This window comes from Macaca thibetana, chromosome 1 (assembly GCF_024542745.1).
Source record: "Macaca thibetana thibetana isolate TM-01 chromosome 1, ASM2454274v1, whole genome shotgun sequence".
Lineage (NCBI taxonomy): Eukaryota > Metazoa > Chordata > Mammalia > Primates > Cercopithecidae > Macaca > Macaca thibetana.
In genome coordinates this window covers 119,596,847-119,618,179 of record NC_065578.1, presented here as the reverse complement: position 1 = coordinate 119,618,179, position 21,333 = coordinate 119,596,847, and the positions used below count along the sequence as shown (strand labels likewise).

Below are 21,333 nucleotides of genomic sequence, written 5' to 3'. Positions count from 1 at the left end.
GGTGAAACTCTACTAAACCAGTAGGTTGGTCTCGAACTCCTGACCTCAGGTGTTCTGCCTGCCTCGGCCTCCTAAAGTGCTGGAATTACAGGCATGAGCTATCACGCCTGGCCAGCACTTGTATTAATTCATTTAAACCTAATATCCACCCTTTGAGATGGGTTCTCTTATCATCTTCATTTAATAGGTAAGGACAAAGGCACAGAAAGGTTAAGAAGGTTGCATGGGTAGTAAGCTTCAGAGCTAGGCAGTCTGATTCCGGTATTACTACTATACTATACCATATATACTATTACTTTACTAATATATCCCTAAGAGGAAACCCCTGAGACCTGGTATCTCCCAGATACTGGGACATCATCCTATGCCCTCCTGGTTGCCTACCTGTCTTTTCCGCAGACCTATATCTGCCATTTAAATCAGTGTCCTTGTGAATACCCAGACATGTTCTTTCTTCCAACTTCCTCAGCTACCCTACACCAAGCATGAACTTACACATTTTCAATCCAGAAAGTGCCCAAACAGTGTCCTCCTTACCCAGGCCATGAGGCTGATCTCAGCTCCTCAGCCAGCTTCCCTTCTAGTCCATTTTTTGGGAGCTGGGCCTCCAGCTGGGATACTCTCTGGATGAGACTTTCCAGGTCCTTTTTGGCCTGAAGCCCTGGTGAGTAGAAAGCCCCAGTGCCATCAGACAGCCACCCCTCATCCTCATCAGGGACACTGTGAGGTGAAGACCCCTCCAGGGTGCCAACAGCTCTCAGCTTCCGGGGTCTTTCCAGACTAGACGAATAATCACTTGTAACCGAGAGGGACCGGACCCGGCTCTTGAGGTTTTGAATGACCTTGTTGGCATTCTGCAGCTGGGCCTTCAGATCTTTGATGTCCTTTCGTAGGACCAAGATGTTTTCTGACTTTCCATATACCCGGAAGTCTTCCTGCTTCCCTAGCTGGTTCTCCAAGGGCTTCCTCTTGGAGGAACCAGCCAGCGTTGAGCCCCGGCGCACCTGCTCAGAGCACAGTCCCTCCATCAGGACCATTTCCTTGAAGCTGTTGTGCTCCTCACACTCTGAAAAAGGACAAAGATGTCTTCCTAAATAAAAGTTGGATGTGCTATTGTGGCCACTGCCTCTGAGAGAAGGCAAGTTTGATTGTGAGGAGAATAATTACTAGAGAAAAAGTTGAAGTACTTTATTCAACCCTGACACCGTACTGGGTATTCGAATACAATATTTCTTATCTTCCTTATACCTGCAAGTTAGGTATCATCACCTTCTATTTTACTGACTGGGGAAAACAAAACTCAAAGAGAGGTGGTAAACTAGCTTGTTCCAGATCACTCAAACTAGCACATGGCAGAACCAGAATTCAAATCCTCCAATGTCTTGTGTTCGTTCCACACACACTGATGTTTCTTAAGACATTAACATGGCCTTATCTATTTAGGATGGCCACAAGAATGTAGGACAAGCTATTCCTGCATGCTAAAAGTTAAATGCTCTCTAAAGTTTCCTATAATTTAAAAGTTTATTGGGTTACAACTGTGTGAAAAATAGGCATAAGAAAATAAGACTTTGAATAAATATATCAGCATGTTAACATCAGTGTATTAAGGCAGTGGTAGTCAGAATAAGAACTAATCCATGGCATTTTACCAGATGCCAGGCACTGTTCTAAAGCATTTTATAAGAATTTACTTATTTAATTGACATTGGTACCTGATGGGGTAGGCAGTTCCTTTGTTACTATTTTAACACATGAAGAAACCGGGGCACAGGAAAGTTTACAAATTGGGATTTGAACCAACCAGTCTGGCCGCAGGATCTTTTCTCTTAACTGCCACACTACACTGCCTCAAGAATAAGAGAGATTGTGTTTTTCTTCTCTTCTGGTTTTCAATGTGGTGGGTGGCCCTATAGTTGTAGTCCTTTTATAATGCAAAACAAAATTATTTTTAACTTAGAGTTTGCATGTTTCCAAAACCTTATCTGGTCTCTAAGTAGGCCTTAGTATTTCTATAATAGTCAGTTGGATAGAACTTTATATTATTATTATTATTATTATTAGCAGTATGCCAACAACTAATTGTAGAAATACAAACTTATACTCACTCTCATTTTGGGTAAGAGTTCTCCTATTAACCTCCTGTCCTCCTCTTCCCCACTACTTGTCAGGTGTAGAATTGGCCAACAGCACCCAAATGTGACAGCTGACTCCAGGGAGGGGTGGGCCCCACACCCTGTGCTCTTACCGGGACTGGTGGTTTCCTCCCGTTCAGCCTCATTCTCACTTCGGCCACAAGTCTCATAGCCCAGGTCCTGGAGGTCCACCTGGACCTGCTTGCTGTCCTGCTTCACTAAGGATTCACCTGCTTGGGAAGAGACAGCAGGTGTTACAGAATGTCTGAATTTCCCACATATGCCCTCAGCCTCAGTGGCACATACCCTAACCTTTTGGGGCAGGGAGGTCATATCCACAGTGGGAGAGAAGCTTCTTTGAACTGGTGGGAGAAGAGACCACCAGCTCCAGGAAGCAGAATTTCTTTCCACAGGATGAGCCTGCATTTGCCATTGACAATCTCTCCTTAAGTCAGGGATTGTATACTATCATCTCTAGCAGTCACATTGAAGCTGGCAAGTGCTTTATCCACAGGGGTTCAATAAATGTGGAATGGAGCTGAACTAATTTAGAGTCCCAAGACACCTAGACCTGTACTGTCCAATAAGAGAGTTAGTAGCCACATATGGCCACTTTATACTAAATTAACTAAAATTAAATAAAACCAAATGTCCAAGTTGCACTAGCCACACTTCATGTGCTCAATAACCACGTTATGTTGGTATAGAACACACAGAAGTTATAAGATACACAGGCTACTTACGTTACTAGTAAGTCACAGTTACTTACTAAGTATAACTCTGTATTTCTCCAGCTCATTAGCCTGAGCAAAGACAGTGGCTTCTGATAGCAGCAGCTTCTCCTGGAGATCTTGATAGCGTTGTTTGCATTGTGACAGCTGGGAGCGCAGGTGCTGAGTGGACCCTGGTAGGCTAAATGCTGACTGAGGCCCAGGGTCACGAGGCTGGGACTGGTTATCCAACTGTGAAAGGGTCCAATACAGGGATCAGGACAGTCTGAGGTCACCCCATGCAATGACGACCACCGCCCCTTCTGAACCCTGTGGATTTTACTCAAGTCTGTCACAGCACTTCTCATGCCATATGGCAGTGACTTGCTTTCCAGATGGAGCTCCTGGAGCACTGGGATAATGTTTTCTTCATATCAGTATCCACAGCACACAGCACAGCGCCAATCAAGTCTACAGAGGAGCTCTCAGGAAATGTTTTCTCAGTGGTACAAAAGAGAAGGGGTGTAACCCTCCACTCATCTCCCCTCGCATTCTGTCCCATTGATTCTCTCAGAATCCCTGTATTCTCCATTTTACTGAATCTTCAGCATGGCTCCTTCCCTAAAGAGGATCCCAATAACCCATCTGAGGCCCAGGAACAGACACCTGTGATGGGCTGTGACAAAAAAAATGGCAGTGATAAGGAAGGGATGTCATTACATACTACTTGTCTGGGCTGCCTCCTAACTGATGCATCCCTATATTACAGCAGTTACCACATCCTGTTAAAATTACCTGTTTGTGTGCCATCTTTCCTTACCATATTAGGTATCTCAAGGGCAGCCATTGGTTTTATTGCCCCATGCCAATGCCTAGTGTGTTATCTGAAAAATTAAGTACTCAAGAAATATTTATATTGTAAAAACCTTTCTAAAGGCTAAATGTAGACTGAATATTATTATTACTGTTTGTGGTACGAAGAGACCCTTTTCTTGGTACCTCCTGATTCACATGGGAGAATGTTTTAAGGTAAACACTGTCATCTCGAGCCCTTCTCCAATTGTTTTTCGTTCCATCTAAGCCCACACTTACTTGGTGGGCATCCACTGTGAAGGTAGCCCCAAGGTCAAGGCTCTTGGGTCTGGGGCAAGGCCTCACATTCACATTCCCCTCCTCTTGGTGTTGGTGCTTCCCAGGAGAACCAACCAGTTCTGTGTTTATTCTGTCGATGGTGCTGGTCAGATGCACAAGGAGCTCTGGAGTAAGTTTACTATTCCCTTCCTTGCTACTCAGCACAAGTTGTTCTTTGAGGAGGTTGATGATATTGTGGGCATTCTTCAGTTTTCCCTGGAGCTTTCTGAACTCAGCCTGAAGGCTACTCTCACTCAGACCCTCTTTGGCTACTACAGTCTCAACCATCACCTCGCCCTTCTCCTTGTCTTCCTCGATCTCCCATCCATCAGACGTTGCTTCTCCCATCTGCTCTTTCAGCTCTGCATTCTCAAGGCAAAGGCTCAGCATGGTGTTCCTGCAGGAAACACACATAATTGAGGGCTAAGTCTGGTCCTGACAACAGTTCCTAACAGTACCTCTTACCCACATCTCAGCCCACAATAAACTCAGACATACCCCAGAGCATGAAGCAACCTGAGACCTATAACAGCTCCCTAATTTTATATACAAGAAAGCCAAGGCTCAGGAAGAGTAAGAGACTTGCCCAAACTTCCACAGCTTCTTGGTGGCAGCACCATCACTAGAAACCTTGGACTCAAGACATGCAGGCTAGTTTTCTTTACTTGTGCCACGCAGCCTCATATGTTCTAATTTTTAGTAGCCTCTGGAATAAACAAGAGTACTTACACTGTTAAAAAATAAGACCTTTTCTGTGACAAATTTATTGTTATAAATTCTGCAGTTCTATTATTTATCATCAGTCAGTTTCAAACCATTGGGACTTAGGAACACAGAATAAATAAATAACACTAATCAGAATTATTAATACAATCAAAACGTACTTAGATAATTATTTGCTTTATGTCTGGCTCACACGATAGAGATAATCTTCCTGAGAGCAGGACTGTGTCTGTCCTATTCACCCCATATCCCCAGTGCCTACAAAAGTGCCTGCCACATAAATCATTCGTATTTGTTGAAGAAATAAAATTGACCAAAACAGCTATTTTTCACCAAGACATTCCAGATAAATTCTTTCCACAACAACGAACTCACACTAGGGTTGAGTGGAAGCAAACATGGCTGTAACAAGTCTATTCACTTAACTTCTTTGAGCCTCAGTTTCCTTTTATATAAAATAAGGATGATAACACTTACCTAGTGGAGTTAGCAGATGCTTAAATGCTTAAATGAAATTGCATATACAGTACGGATCGCTCAGGGTCTAACAGGGAAGTCATCCAATCCCTGCTGTACTAGCTACAGACCTGAGAAATACTAACAGCAGAATCCCATAAGGTACTGGTTAAAAAGGCTGTAGAGCTAAGGCCTGTGAATCCACATTTTACTTAAGTTCCACAGGTGATTTTTAAATTATTATTTATTTAATAATAATTTAAAAATCTCTGTCACCCCGGCTGGAGTGCAGTGGCGAGATCTCGGCTCACTGCAACCTCCACCTCCTGGGTTTAAGCAATTCTGCTGCCTCAGCCTCCCGAGTAGCTGGGACTACAGGCACACACCATCATGCCCAGCTAATTTTTGTATTTTTAGTAGTGAAGGGGTTTCACCATGTTAGCCAGGCTGGTCTTGAACTCCTGACCTCAGGTGATCTGCCCACCTTGGCCTCCCAAAGTGTTGGGATTACAGGCATGAGCTACCACGCCTAGCCCACATGCTGGGCTAAGCATGCTAAACTGAGAACCCCTGGGCTACAGGATGCACAGGAAATGGGTAATTCACAACTTGAAGGATCAGCAGTGGGCTATGCACCTAGATTGAATTTCTCAGAATCCAGGAGTCTTGGAACCCAGAGCAGAACTTGTCTGGTGTGTTTCTGGGAGGAAAATAGTATATAGGATACAGAAAGACAATCTATGAGATAGTTTCTCAATAAAGAAAAAGGGGATAGGCATTTTACCAAAACTGGGATGTGGAAGGGGAATAAAGTGGGCACATGTGTATACGGAAAAGAATATTTAATATTTCTAACTTCACATTTAGAAAAAAGTGATGTTTTAAAATACAAACATGTAGAAGAAAAACTCAACAAAATCTTCTTGAAAGGAAGAATAATGCATTAGATTCTACCTTCTACAGTATCAGTGATTCTTTAGGTTGGGTGGAGGGTTGAACAAATCAGAATTTCAGGTTAGTAACAAAGGAAAATAATCCACAGGGATATCTACAGATGGTTTGATTGTAGGTTCAACAATAGAATCAAAAGAGATGTACTGTTCTTACCTATGACAACTCAATTAAGTTTACACATACAAAAATTTAAGCAACATAATATGCTTTAAGTAGAACTTAAGGAAAAAGTTATTATGATAATTCAGAGCAAAAGAATCAGCATTAGAACAACCACAAGAATTTTTAAAAAATTGTTTGACAAAGTGTATAGTATAGAAACGAGGTTTAGATGTTAGAAATTGGGAGCCACAGACTATTATGCAACCTTGAGCAAGTCACTTGAAACTTTCTAGGCCTGAGTTTCCTCAGCTGTGAAACAAGGACATGAGGCTAGATGCCTAGGTCCTTTTCAAAGTGCTAACATTATTCGAGGAAGATTAAGTGGCAGGTAAGATGCAGGGAAACAACAGGGCATGATTTAGAAGTTGGACAGTTGTACTCCAAACAGGCAGTGATGATTGTAGTCCTGGGAGTGAATGAATAAATGGATCAGCCCTACAGTATCAGTATGTTCTCCAAGTATCTTTTGTCAAAAAGCCATCAAAGACAGAGTGGCCAATGAATGAGCTATCTGCTAATGAATGAGCTATCTGCTATTTTTGTAAAATTACTAAAGCAGCAGAGATGAAGGGGCCTCGACAGAAACCCTCTGGCCAGGCGTGGTGGCTCACGCCCAGCACTTTCGGAGGCCGAGGCAGGGGGATCACGAGGTCAGGAGATTGAGACCATCCTGGCTAACACAGTGAAACCCCATCTCTACTAAAAATATTAAAAAAAAAAAAATTAGCTGGGTGTGGTGGCGGGTGCCTGTAGTCCCAGCTACTCGGGAGGCTGAGGCAGGAGAATGGCGCGAACCCAAGAGGCGGAGCTTGCAGTGAGCCAAGATTTCGCCACTGCACTCCAGCCTGGGCGACACAGCGAGACTCTGCCTCAAAAAAAAACAAAAAAAAATCCTCCTCCTTCATGGACTGTTCTGGTTCTCTATACAGCAGTGAAACATAGTAGATAGCAGGGATTCCTTATATGTTTCAGTCAATTAAAAAGAGCAATACTGGTCACGTAACAATGAGTTTTCCACCATGACTGTCATATGTATAACTGGCAGATGCACAATAATAGTGGGCATTGTTATACTGAATTAAGACCAGGATTATTTGAATAACAGAAAGTGATTACCATTAGCCAATATTACTTACTTTTATCTAAAGAATTTGTAGAAATGTTAATGCATTTCTGCCTGGGATATGGACCAAGCAGCCACTTGTCACACGGATGCCTTGGCTGCAGCAAGGCGAGGCCCTTGGCTGTGGTGCTTCATGACCCACAAGGTCCCCTTCTCTGGGAAGAACGTCCTACCTGATGTGGGACACTGAGGAGAATCCTGCTTCCTCAATTTGAGCCTTTAGCTCCTTCAGTTCCTCCTCAGCTTTCCTCTTCTCTTCTAAGTGCTGGTGGATCTCAGCCCTCAGGTGGAGTATTTCTTCCTGAAGACACTTGTTACTGTCTCCTCCCATCGGGGAAGGAGGGGAAAAAGATGGGTTCTGGGTCTCCACAGTTGCCAGACTTTTCTCCAAAGCCACCTTGACAAGCTAAAAGAAAATCATGGTTTGAAGAAGTTAGGCCATTAAAGAGGACCCAAGAGAAACATGAGATTGCAAAGGCAGTTCTCAATGAGAACAAAAACAAACAAAAAAAGCAGATCTAAAATGAACTCCCTATCCAGAACCTCCTTAGTCAGGCAGAAGGGCTGGTTTCGGTGGGAAGGACACACTAAATGAGCAGGAGGAATGGAGGAGTGGAGCAGGAGGAGTGGAGAATAGGAGAATCCAGAGATGGTGAGGGAGAAAAGCACATAAGAAATTAAAACAAATGCAAACAAACAAGGTTGAAACAGGACTGGAGGGTGTGAATGCAGTGATTCTTCTCTTCCCGAGGAGACAGAGTCCTGCGAGTTTTCTCACAAGTCAGGAAGCTTCATCAGCTCTGCAACACTTGAGTGCTGGATGGCGGGAGATGACGGCTTAAGGTGTCAGGGCGCAAAGCCTAAGGCCCTGCCTGTAACTCTGACTCCCTCAAGGACAGCTGAGAGGGAGGACTCGGGGCACTGGGGAAACAGTCAGCAGACGTAGTCACAGAATTAGAATAAGGTGGAGCTACAGGGAAGACAACAACAACCATTTCATTGGCAGCAGAAGAATCACACTCTGCAGCTACTGGGAGGTACAGGTGGAGCCGCCCTGCCAAGCAGCCGACCTCACTTTTTGGTTATTATCCTTATGCCGATGCTGCCAGACAAACTCTCTCTACAAATCTCAGCATGTGGAAGAAACAGAGGGAGGAACAATTGCCCAGCACCTTTCTATTTCTTGAGGACACTCTTGAAGTTATTCATCAATGTTTTAATTAAAGCAGATCTTAGGGCTTTTCCTCAAATGCAAATTTGTCAACTTTTAGACTTTGTTTTGTTCATTTTGGGCTTTATCCCATGCTCTTAAAAGTGTAGAAATCAAAATCTGAGTATGATAATCTACTTAGCATATGACTAATTACTTTAGTACAAGGAGCTCCTGCCTGTCTGTCCAATATTATCTAAATATGTCCCAATGTCACATTGGCTTCTTTTTCTTCTCAGTGGCAGCATCTGGAGCCTTTACTTAACTTCAGGTGAATTTTGACCTCTGAATTTTCCACCCCTCCCCCACAGCTGTTGCTGGGTCGTGTTGTTTTGTTTTATCTCTATACATACTGTGACTTGTAATTGTCACTTATAAATTCATTCTGGATATACTGAATCATTCACAAATCATGTAGTGGCCCCCTGATTGGGGATGATTTGTAGAATTAATTATATGCTTTATATCTCCATTCAGGTCACCAATACATTGAACAGAGCAGGGCTGAGAACAGCTTATATGGATCAATGATTGACAGAGCTGCCGGGGTTGGCACAAAGCCACTGACTTTTGCTATTCCCCAAAACAAAGTATGTTCAAATCTAGGTCACAGGTTTGCGGCAGGGTTGATTCACAGTATGCACGTACAATGATGTTCAGTAGCATGCATAGCAGTTGAGGTTGTGAAGACCTGTGCACCCAGGTCAAAGAAGAAACATCCTTAGACAAAGCCACTCAATTCCCAGGCACCCAGTCTTACTTGGGCTTTCTGAGCCTGAGATTTGGCAGGCTCCCGGGAATGTCTGTCTCTAAGACTCTGCTGGCAGGCTTAATCATGCTGGTGGCCATCTCCATATGTGCCCCCCAGCATTTGTGACAAAATAAGGGAAGGGGGACCACATAAAACCACTTCTGAAAGCTTATGATCCCATCCCTCATTTAAACTATGTGATGTTGCCATTCTATATAAACTCTTTCCAAGTAACTTAACTAAAACGTACTTTGCCATTAGTCTTGAGTGCAGGCACAGCATTTTTCTTTTCTAGGCCTTAATGGTTCCTTCTGCTTAAAAATAATGTCTAACTTTAATGAAGTTTACTGATTATTAAAGTGCCTTCTGGATATATGTTACCTTGTTCTATTGGTTTCAATATACCTATTTTCTTTAAAAAGAAAAAATTATGAACCATGAATGTTAACACCAGAAAAACCTTAAGGTACATCTGATCTAATTTCCCAGTTTAAAGTGAGAAAATCAAACATTGCCTAGGGATCTGATTTTTCCCCAGGCTAATTTGCATTTTCATATTTCCATCTCAAAGCGGACTTTCTTTGGCTAAGTTTTAAATGTAAATGCCTGAAAAGTAACTCATGATCTAGCCTTTTCATTAGTTTTGATCATGTATGAAAGCAAATATTTCTTTCTCCCAAATGAAACCCCAGGGCTTCCAGTATCTGTAATGATAGTGTGAATCCATTAGGTCTATTTTGAATTATATCTCTCTTGGGTTTTTTTCACATTTCCTAACTCACTTGTGACATTGCTTCCATATAATTCAACTTTTTGTGCGCTGGGTTCCCATTTGCCCCACAAAGGCCTATGTGCAAATCTGATATCCTGTTTGAATGACACTGTTTTGTTTTTACCCTATTGCTTCATATCTGTCACAATGTTAAGTCAGTGCTCAACATTAAGGCATTAAAAATGAGCTTTTCTCAAATGCTCAGTATCACTAATCATTAGGGAAATGCAAATTAAAACCATAATGAATATCATCTCACACCTGTTAGAGTGGCATTATCAGAAAGGTGAATGATGTGTTAGAGATAATGCAGAGAAAAGGGAACACACACATTGTGAATAGGTATGTAAATTAGTACAGCTGGTGTGGAAAACAGTATGGAGTTTCCTCAAAAACCTAAAAATAGAATCTACCCTATGATCCAGTAATCCCATTTCTGGGTGTATATCCAAAGGAACTGAAATGAATGTGTTAAAGGTATATCTGCACTCTCATGTTCATTACAGCATTATTCAAAATAGTCAAGATGTAGAACCAACCTAGGTCCATCAGTAGATAAATGGGTAAAGAAAATGTGGCAGATAATACACAACGGAATACTATTTAAACTTAAAATGTCAGGGGATAGGTCCTGTCATTTGTGACAACATGAATGAATCTGAAGGTCATTATGCTTAGTGAAATAAGCCAGGCACACAGAGACACATACCACATAAGCTCACCTATATGTGGGATCTAATAAAGTTGAACTCATAGAAGCAGAGAGTAGAATGGTGGTTATTAGAAGCTGGTGGAGTGGGGAGGCAGAGTAGAGGGAACTGTTGATCAAAAGTATCGACAAAAAGAGTAGGTCTTAAGATATATTGCATAGCAGGGTGACTATAGCCAATAAAATGTATATTTCAAAATAAGAGTAAATTTCCAATGTCTCACCATCAAAAATGATAAGTAGGCAAGTTGATGAATACGTAATTAGCTTTGTTTAATCATTCCATATTGTTTGTGTGTATATATATGTGTGTGTATATATATACATAAAATCATATCATATCCCATAAATGTATACAAGTACGATTTGTCAATCAAAAATAACTTTTTAAAAAATAGCTTTTTTCAAGTTTATCACACTTTGTCTACTAACGTCTGTTCTTTGTATTTGAATCTTGATTTTTTTTTCTTTAAGAGGTGGGGGTCTCATTATGTTGCCTGGGCTGGCCCTGAACTCCTGGGGTCAAGAGATTCTCTTGCTTCAGCCTCCTGAGTAGCTGCAACTATAGATGCACACTACCTGGGCTTGAATCTTTATTCTTGATTAACTTTTTCTCCATTATAAAACTTCACATAAAAAATACAATGGTTGATTACTCTAGTTTCTTTCACAGCAATTTCATAGGTATTTATGATAGATCTTACATCTGCTTGATAATAGAATTTCGTGGGAGATAATCTAGGGAAAATTACTATCATGGCCAGACTTGAGGCTTCCTGAGGTGGCTGAGTCCAAAACATAAGGAGGAAGCAACTTGCATTGGCCAAAAGGTGATTCTCACCTTGGAAGAAAGACAAGGTTGGATGTGTCTGTTAGGGAAAGTGTATGAATGCTTGGAGTAGGAAGGGAGCTTGGTGTCAAGCAAAAGTTTACCTTCCAAGGACTTAACAAGGAGAAGCTCAAAATCTACCTTAAGGGACCACTTTCCTGGAAACAAGCAAACAAATTTTGAGAATCTGGACACAAAACAGTTACGGCAAAGTAAGCTTTATTTAATTGGTAGCAGGAGAGTCACAACCTCAAACTCCAGAAAGATGAAGTAAATTTGCAATGATTTCACACCCCAAGATTCCTCCTACCCAAAGCTGAAGATGTATTTTCAAGGAAAGGCGATAGAAAGAAAAATGGTGCTTACCCAAGAGATTCTTCCATCCAGCAAGTACATACTTTGTCTATCATGAGTCAAGCCCTGATCCAAAGGCTTGTTAACTCATAATTACACTAAGCATGTCTCCTATGCCAAGTAATGTGGCAAGTATTGTGAGGGAAATACAAATGCCCTAATGTAAAATGTTCATTCCAGGGTGGACTGACCTTCTCAAAATGGGGTCTGGTCAGATTCTCCATTCTAGGCTACAGGAAAGAAGGCTGAAGAAGAAGCAACTTTACAACTCAATTTGCCTACAGTTGAGAATCAGAGCAAATGACTTGCAATACCAGGAGCACTTCAGACCATATCAATCAGAATCTGACTGTCTTCATATCTGTGTCTCCTGTTCATTTATTCTGAAGTTAATCCTGTCCCACAGTCATTATAACCAACAGTGACCAGCCAACCTCCCAATCTAGCTGTCTTAGAGTAGACATTTGTTCATTCCGCAGGTCCCTCTCTCTCACCCAAGATCCTCAATGAAATCAGAGAGTGAGGACAGAGGGATCTGTCTGGAGGGACAGAGATGTATATAATTAAAGACACAACCATCAGTAAGGAGGACTCAGGAGAAGCTGTTCAAGTAAAAGAAAAAGTGGAGCTCATGCAAGCACTCAAGGGAGCAGGGAAGGTTGGGTACAGCTATAGCAACAAGAAGGTTGATCCTACTACAAGAAGGTGATCCAACTACTATAAAGAAACTGTTGAGAACATGACATATCCCAGACAACTACTCATGTCCCCAAGTGCCAAATCCCAAAAGATTTGAGGACGCTCACTTGGGCTCTTCTTATTGGTTGATTCGATGTCTCCTCTTTCTCTTATGCAGAAGACATACAGGCAGACCCAGAAAGCCTCATTTCTTGTATAGTTTTCCTAAAAGCCCCAAGAAAGCTGTCACTGGACAGTCCAGCTGCTTGTGTGGGACACCTACCAATGATTCACTTTCTCCTTAAGAATCATAGGCACAGTCCATCTAGGAGATGAGATTGCTAAATGGCACGGACGAAGTGGAGACATTATAGGAGTTCCAGTGAGTGCTTGTGGGATCACTATTGGTGACTTAATCTCTGAAGTCCAGATTATTCACTCTTGTAACATGCTAGTTACATCTGCACTGATGGTGGGTGGAAACAATGTTTCAGCCTCAAGTTCTGAGACTTGACAGGGGATTGCTGTTGAAGAACCATCTGCTGATCATTGAGTCACCATGACCTCAGTGGTTTGTCAGGTTGCATAAGGTTCTCTCTGTATAATGAGATTTCACTGAGAAAGACCCTTGCTTTGGAAGCATTCCAGTCTTCTTGGAGTTCCTTCCCAAGCAGGTCCTTCACCCCGCCACCTCCCCGAGCAGCCCTTTGATGACTCCCTGTCTTCTGTGGTACTTTTCAGTTACAAAAAGCCCAAGGGGAATGTGTCCATTGTCTTGCAAGTAAAAATTCTTCTGAAGCTATAGCTACAGAGAATAAATAGAGGCAAAGGTGGGTAGGAAGGGGCAGGAAGCAGAAGAAAGAGATACAATACAAACCAAAGGGTGGATTGGAGAGGAAAATGGAGTGAAGACATGGGTTGGAAAGGCAGCCGGGAAGCTCAAGGAGAACAGGAAGATGACTGAGAAGTGGTTTATATTAAAAAAAAAATCTTCTCACTCTAAGTCCACAAGGGCTGCAGGAGACCATCAGACCTCAGAAGGGCTGTGTGCCATCCACCCTGGAAGCTCCAGACCCTGACACTGACTTACTTGCTGGTGACTATGGTGTGTGGCCTCCTCCTCAATACTGTCAGTGAACTCAGTGCTTGCATCTTCCGTGTCATCCCCTGCAGCTGCACCTGGAAATAAGTCCAGAAAAGAAAAGTGATTCCCTTCACAGATGGCTTCCAGACAGCAGGTTAAAGTATACTCTTTTTGCCAGCTGCCTCTGATTTCTTCCTTTCTCCATATACATGGGGAAGAAATTCTCCCTAGCCAGCAGGGCTGGCAAGAAAAATAGAACTTTTTGTATCACAGACACTTTCTTACTCATACTCAAGTCTGAGCCTCACAACCTAAGCTGACTTTGCCTGCACAGACCCATTTCTAAGGAGCCGACTGTCAGATACACTGGTTAACCCACTCAAATGTCAAAAAAGCCTGAATTATTCCCCATTGCCTGGCAACATAAAAACTTTCTCTTCCACAACATGAATCCAACATGACTAACCCTTTCCCACCACTGAGTGCCTGGAGATTAGAGCTGCCCTGATTCTCTCAGAGGTATCTATTGTTGGGATCATTTGTGCATAGGGTGACAATCTCTCTGAGGAACTTCCCTCTGGGGGTCCCGTGTCCTCGTAAGGTTCAGGTCTAGTCAAGATTCAAGACATCAAATGATTCAGTTGTTCCATAATTTCTTCTTCTAACCTCCGTTCCTCCTCACCTCTCTCAAACTCTTATTCTACGCAGACACCCTTTGCCTAAAGGGTTTCTTGCACTGCTTTATCCACATGCGATTTAACCCATCCTTTCATTCTCCAAAGATGGACACAGCAACTCTAGGGCCCAAACATCTACACCTTGCTCTAAGGTACAAGTAGCTGCAGTTTGTGGTATGGGCAAAGGTCTAAGGCAGCACTGACCAAGAGGACTTTCTGCAATGACAGCAGTGTTCCGTGCCAGTGTTGCCCAGTACAGTGGACACAGTCATATATGGCTATTGAGCATTTGAAATGTGGGTAGTAGAGCCCACATTTCAAATCACTGAATTTTAAATTTTATTTAAATTAACTTATATTTAAATGACTACATGCGGCTAGTGGCTACCCTCCTGGACAGCACAAATTTAGGGTGTTTCTTCCTCCTTATATTGATTAAAATTAAGACTGTTCATATATTTTAAGACCAAGAGCTATGTTTTACATTACTGATTTTTCGGGAAGTGTAGAAATTTGTTATGGCTAATTTTTCAAAGAAAATCTACTGTGACACTCATTGTGTCTTATAGAACCTCCCCAACTTAAAGAATCTTGAAATCTTGTTCTCATCATAGCCTCAGCAACCAACCAGTTACAACTCCACTTCTGACCACTGATTAACCTGGATCTCAAAAAGATTAGTTGGTGAGTCCAAGGTTACACAACTAGCCCTCACAAGAGCTGTGTCAGTAAGTCAAGACTCTGGACTCTTAGAAGCCACTCACTTTTTCTTCTGGTGACAAATCAGATCTTTATCTTTGCTTCTTCCTCCAAGACCAAAGAACCTTCCATTGAGTTCAGACATCCAGGCATGAAAGGCTCTGCTTGAATCATGAGCATTCACTACCCAATGCAGGTAAGGTAAGCGGGGCAGTTCACATCTACATGTTTGCAATGGCCCAGGCTGATCTCATGGAAGTGCTAAGAGGTAGTAAGTTAGTAAGTATGCTGTGATAACAGCTTAGGTTTCCTCATCTACACCATGAAGTTTGTGTTAACTTTGGATCAAAGAAAAGTCTTGTTCAGTGAAGCCCCTACCACCTCTACCACTCAGCATCTTTAGAGGTCTGTGGCAGACAGTGTACAAGAGGAATTTCCAATACTTACTCATTCAAACCAACCCCAGAAACCATCTCACTCAGGATGCTAGCTGAGTTGAGGTGTATGGACACATTCCCTAATCTTTTGCTGCTTTAAAAACTTACTGAACCCAGGATTTACCTAGGACACCCATATCATGTTATGCTTACTTTAGAAAATCTTTCCCTGTACAACAGTAGCAATCACAATCTTTTATGTTTTTCCAGCAAAGGAAATGAATTGTCTCACTCAGTGACAGAAAACAGACTGTTCACATTGTTTCTCTTTTGAACATGGGGCTGGAGAAGGATCCTGTAGTTGAAGAAAGCTCAGCTCTATGAGGTCAGGATCCTCATCCCCTACCATTGTTGCTGGGTTGTGTAGTCAAGCTGGGCCCACATCCCAGAACCATTCCTGCCAGGTTCCAGAAGCGAGAATTGAAAAGGGTGACTGTCACTGGTCTTGACGGTTTTCATCTGACACTTTCTGCCCTCCATTTATCTTGGCAGCCTTTCTGGTGCCACGTCTGCATTCTAGGATAATGCTCCATCTCATTTCACTTAACAGCAGGATGCTATGGTTCTGGCTTCATAAGGAATTAGATGGAGACAAACAAATGCTCGTCTCATCTCAACACTCTACTACACAGGGGTTTTGTTTCTTCCCTTCTTTCTCTTCTTTAAGCTAGCTCGCAGTCTTCTTCCATTACTGCACCTTTAAGGGTTGCTCAGCCTTTTAACAATTTGAATTAAAATGCTGAAATTTTTCTCCCATGTTTGAGGGGTAAAGCTAAAAAATTTATAGAAAATATTGGAATAAAAGAGTAAGTTATCTCATACAAGGTCCGATGTATAAGTTTACATTAGACATCTTTCATCATTTTCCATTTTTTAAATTAATGATAGAACTTCTCTTTTGTGAGTGATACCCTTTTCTAAACTTTTACAGCACAACGAAACACTGTCTTCAGAACTAACTTGGAATACTTTGAATTTCTAATTTAAAGGTACCTATGCTTTTATATTGATGACTCTTCTGTTTATTTTTTGATAAAATATAAAATAGTCTGCTACCTTTAGATTCTCTGGAAGCTAAGAATCGCTTCATTTAACTTGCTTCTTCGAGATTAAGCTTTACATGTTAGACTGGCAATTTTATAAAAAACTTTTATTTGAGGCTTCAATAAAAGTTCTCAACTTGTGGTTCTTGGAAGTTTCTAGGCTTTGAACAACACAAAATGGAGGTGATACCAAGATGTCCCTTATTTAGATTTAGAAAATTATTTTCTATCAGCTATCTAATTCCATAAAGTACACAAAAATAAGCCTCTAAAACATAAGACCATAAAATCCTTGGGAGAAAATGTAAGCATTATGCAAATATAAGGTATTCTTATCACTGAGGCAAAAATTCATACTACTGTAGAACTTTTTAAATTGGGTATGGTATAATAATAACATGAACTATGGAGATAGACTGTCTAGATTTGAATTGTGCTTTTTTCGTTAGTTATGTCACTTTAGGCAAGTCATAACCTTTCCATAACTAAGTTTCTTCATTTAATAATTAGGGTTAAGAGCATTATCCGCTCCATACTGTCGTGAACTTTAAAGGGTTTGCTGATTTTGAAGTGCTTAGAACAGTGCTTGGTACACAGTGTGTACTCAATAAATATCATCCTTAAACAATATTATTATTATTGTTATTGTAAGTAAACTGAAGTGGTCCATGGGCTTATAAGTTGAAGACTCAGAAAGCTGAAGGCCATAGAACCTGAATATCATCAGCAGAAGGAAGTTTTATACTTGATGTTATTATCTGAAAGATCTTGATGGATTCCACCTGCACTTCTTCATTTTTGAATACTTGTTTCCCCAGCAGGAGGCTTGAAATGACACTCTTTGCTCTCTGCCTCACAGGACATTGAAAAACTAAGGAGTTGTCAGTAAAGTAGGTTGAACTCTTTGGAACAGGCGCCTTACAAAAAGGATTAATCATCATTAAACGATAACTGTCTTAAAACTCCAACATGCATAAATAAGCCTTAGGGGAAACTTCATGACCTTTTATTGGTTTTGTTTTATTTTGCTTTAGGGATGAGGTCTCATTATGTTGCCCAGGCTGGTATTGAACTGCTGGGCTCAAGGGATCCTCCCACCTCAGCCTCCGAGTAACTGTGACTACAGGTGCATGCCACCACACCTGGTTCATGACATGTTAATTCTTTAGTAACGAGTCCAAACTGGGTGGAGTCAAGACCATTTCCCCTAAATTCTACTTTGTAGTCATTATTATCTTCCTTTAAGCCATTAATATGGGATCAACAGAAAAAGAGTGTTTTTCCATATAGTTACTTAGAACATGGCAATGTTCTAAGATCGTATTTTATTAATTTTAAAAGGTGATCGGAAGAACTAAAACTTTAAGCATGAATAAGTTGGCAGTGCCAAGTGTTCTTTCCTTTGGTACTGGGCCCTTGTGTCCGATACTCTCAGCCCCATCTCACTTTCACTGCCAGGTGCTCTGCCATGCGTTCATTACAAGAACGCTCACATTTTCATGTCATGAACCAGCTACTGCTGACTTTAATATTATGGTGCTGTATGAGAGAATCAAGGAAAAGAGGCCTCCTATCAAACTACAATTTCGCCTGCACACATTCCCTTCAGGATCATAAGAAAACTATTATGATTCCATATAGTCCTCCATAGTTTCTGCTAAGAAATAAAATTCTCTATCTAGACAGATTCTGATCATGGAACAGAAGTGGTAGAAAACTGCTGTCTTTATGGTGTATCTTTGTCTTTAAATTGCAACATCTCTTAGGTAGCCTTAGGGCTTTCCAGCGCATATGTTTCAGAAAGTAGCTGTTTTAAGTGACTTGAAAAGGTCAAATCATAATCTAAAACACTTTTGGGGGTATGAAATCCCACTAAAATTCTGGAGTTTCTACTTCTCCAAAAGGGTAATTATTCAATACAGCTACAGTTTTCTATTCTTAGGCTAACCAAGGCACATGTAAATTAGGACTCCTGGGCAGACCAGGAGATACAACCACTGCACCTATTCTGTGATGCCATAATTCTGTAATGCAAGAAATTCTTCCTGCTCATGGTCTCTTTTTTTCTTCAAAGAACACGAGAAACAGGCTTTTCTAGGAATGTTTAGAGACAGCACTACCCACCACAGTTGGCTCCTCAAACCTCTGTCATGCTTTCTACTCTTCTCCTACAGCAAAGAAAGCAAGCAACGGTTTTTAAGGTAAAGTAGCCTGTGTCACATTTCTGGGGAAAGTGTAATACTGTTTCTTTAGTCTTACTTCTTCGAGAGGAGAAAAATTTGGGTTTCTTCTTCCTTCCTTTAGTTAAATAAAGACTCATTCTATGAGCCTTGCTTTAACTTGGAATTTAGTAAATAATCAATAGACTGATTGTCCTATACGGAAAACAAAAAAGATACAAGCTTTCCCTACCTCCTTTTTTTTTTTTTTTTTTTTTTTTTTTTTAAATAAATACTTTAAGAATAAAACCAAATAATTTCTTCTGGCCTTTGATAATTTTATTGGATCAGTAACAATTTTTTTGTGTGTGTTTCAACTAAGATAGCTAAAATTCTAACACTTATATATAAAAATTACACTGCATTTTAGCACAAATGTTAACACAAATTAACAGCACAGTGCCATGAAGAAATGAAAAATATACAGCTTAATTTGCGGGGGAAATGGTCCTGGAAACAATGTAATGCCAAGTTTCTGATCATTTAATATATCACTCACCTCCTTCTTCATCTGATGTTATGAACCACTTTATTTATTTGAGACGGAGTTTCACTCTTGTTGCCCAGGATGGAGTGCAATGGCATGAGCTTGGCTCACTGCAACCTCCGCCTCCCAGGTTCAAGCGTGAAGTTATGAATCACTTTAATTCTTCTCAACAACCCACAAAATTTTAAGTGAAAACTAGTAAGACTTCATGGACGCAGACAGAAACTCATAATTTATAAAACATGCTGGTATAAACGCATGCCTCCAAAGGTTATAGATTGAGAGAGGTCAGTATCTTGGAGCTATGACTTTGATTATTGTAAAAAGAAGCACTACATATTCATGTTATATACTAAAAGTAAACCTACAAGGAAGCCAATTTGGTTTATTTACTTAAAACCCCTATTCTTCATATTATTTTAAATACAACATTTTCTGATGTTGCTGAACTTTCTATTTTACTCTTCCAGTTTTAGTAAGAGGAAAACAGCATGATAAAGATTTTTACTTCTGGAATTTGACTTTAAACAACAAAAAGGGAGAGTAACACAAAAATAATCAGTATGTCCCTTTATAAGTTTAATTATTCTTATTTGAAACCTGATAGAATTAGTACTGTCAGGACCACAGTTTTTGTGTTTTGTGTTTCCTTCCATTTCCCATTCTTTGTTGGAGGCAAATTACAATGCTATTTTTTATTTAGAGAATTCATCTTGGCCCAGATGAGAACAGGGAAAAGTTGAAGACTTACCTTCTGTTAACACTTAGATTACTTAAAAGCAGCAGGCTTGTTATTTGATCATAATAAAATGTTTTAACAAAGCTACTGGTACAGAGGGTGAGAAGGTGGCTTAAATCCACATTCTAAAACACATTATAACTGAAATCATTACCCTACAGAAATCACTCCAATATATTATCCTAGTGACTCATTTCTTCTGTTTATTACTGTAGTGCCATACTCAAGTTCTATATTTCCAGCTATTTTTTCTATGGTACAAATGGTTCCACACTACCAAAGAGAAAAGAAAAGCTCACTGAGATTTAACCCTGAGAGAACTGAGAGAAAATACTCTGTATTTTCTCAGGTATCTCACAGGATATACCTGGAAAAGAAAACTAATTTCATTTGTTCTATCTCTAGTACAAACTTCTACAAGGTAAAATGGAAAATGGACTGTTAAGTGTGTGGGTTACTAATATTTCTTCCTAACTTCACAGGAAGTTTGTCACCTTTCTTTGCAGGATACTGACTGTAAAGTTAGTAATACTCCATGAGGCCCTATTTGAAAAGGCCACTTGAGCTTTTCAGGGATGCCAAATGTCAAGATTTTGTAACTGTTTTATATAAAAAGATCCTGAAATGGGAAAACAAGTTTATCCTATCAATGGGAACTAGAGTTTTCTAATACTACCTCAAGAAAAGCAAAGGTATTATTGTTCTCTCTAAGGCTTACAGTCCAAAGGAAGTGACTTTAGGTAGCTCAGTCAACCTTTATTTCTCAGTGAAAAGGACAATTTTCAATATAATGTGATCTGCTCCTCCTTTCCACAATCAGTAGACTCCAGATCCAACTGGAAGATCAACATAGAGAGAACTGAAATCAGTTTTCTTGAAGTTTTTGAAGCTGTGAGCCAAACATCTCATGACCCAGACACTGAATTAGGAGGATAAATGAGCATAAAAGTGACAGGTTTTTTATGTATATCTGCCACAGAGTTTACTTATGTATAAACTGTGTAAACAGAATATACTCAAGAACCCTCAAAGAAACTAATTCTGATGGTTAGGAACACATATGCTATACAGATTAAGATTTTCTGGATCCTTAATAGATCTCTTGCTATATATAATGTAATAGAAACATCTCTTAAAAATATAAATAAGGAAAAATGTATTTCCTCTAAGAAGCAAAGGTACTGAAACTATTATTGCTGTCTACAACTGAATGAAGAGAAGAGGGTGTGGAGAAGGTTGGGTGACAGGTAA

General features: G+C 40.5%; 1 protein-coding gene across 32 annotated transcripts in view; it reads right to left on the bottom strand.

The window, feature by feature from the left end:
* LOC126931165 (myomegalin) overlaps positions 1–21,333 on the bottom strand; it is a 382,023-nt gene that overhangs the window by 190,421 nt on the left and 170,269 nt on the right. For 22 of the 32 annotated variants that reach the window (XM_050749061.1, XM_050749186.1, XM_050749050.1 and 19 more), the window contains 6 exons: positions 13,788–13,876; positions 7,568–7,800; positions 3,938–4,373; positions 2,905–3,097; positions 2,249–2,368; positions 538–1,066 (listed from right to left, as the gene is read on the bottom strand). In XM_050749061.1, coding sequence (XP_050605018.1) covers positions 538–1,066; positions 2,249–2,368; positions 2,905–3,097; positions 3,938–4,373; positions 7,568–7,800; positions 13,788–13,876 — 1,600 coding nt within the window. The remainder of the gene's footprint in view (positions 1–537; positions 1,067–2,248; positions 2,369–2,904; positions 3,098–3,937; positions 4,374–7,567; positions 7,801–13,787; positions 13,877–21,333) is intronic. The other 10 variants (XM_050749130.1, XM_050749072.1, XM_050749269.1 and 7 more) reach the window with 1 other exon arrangement.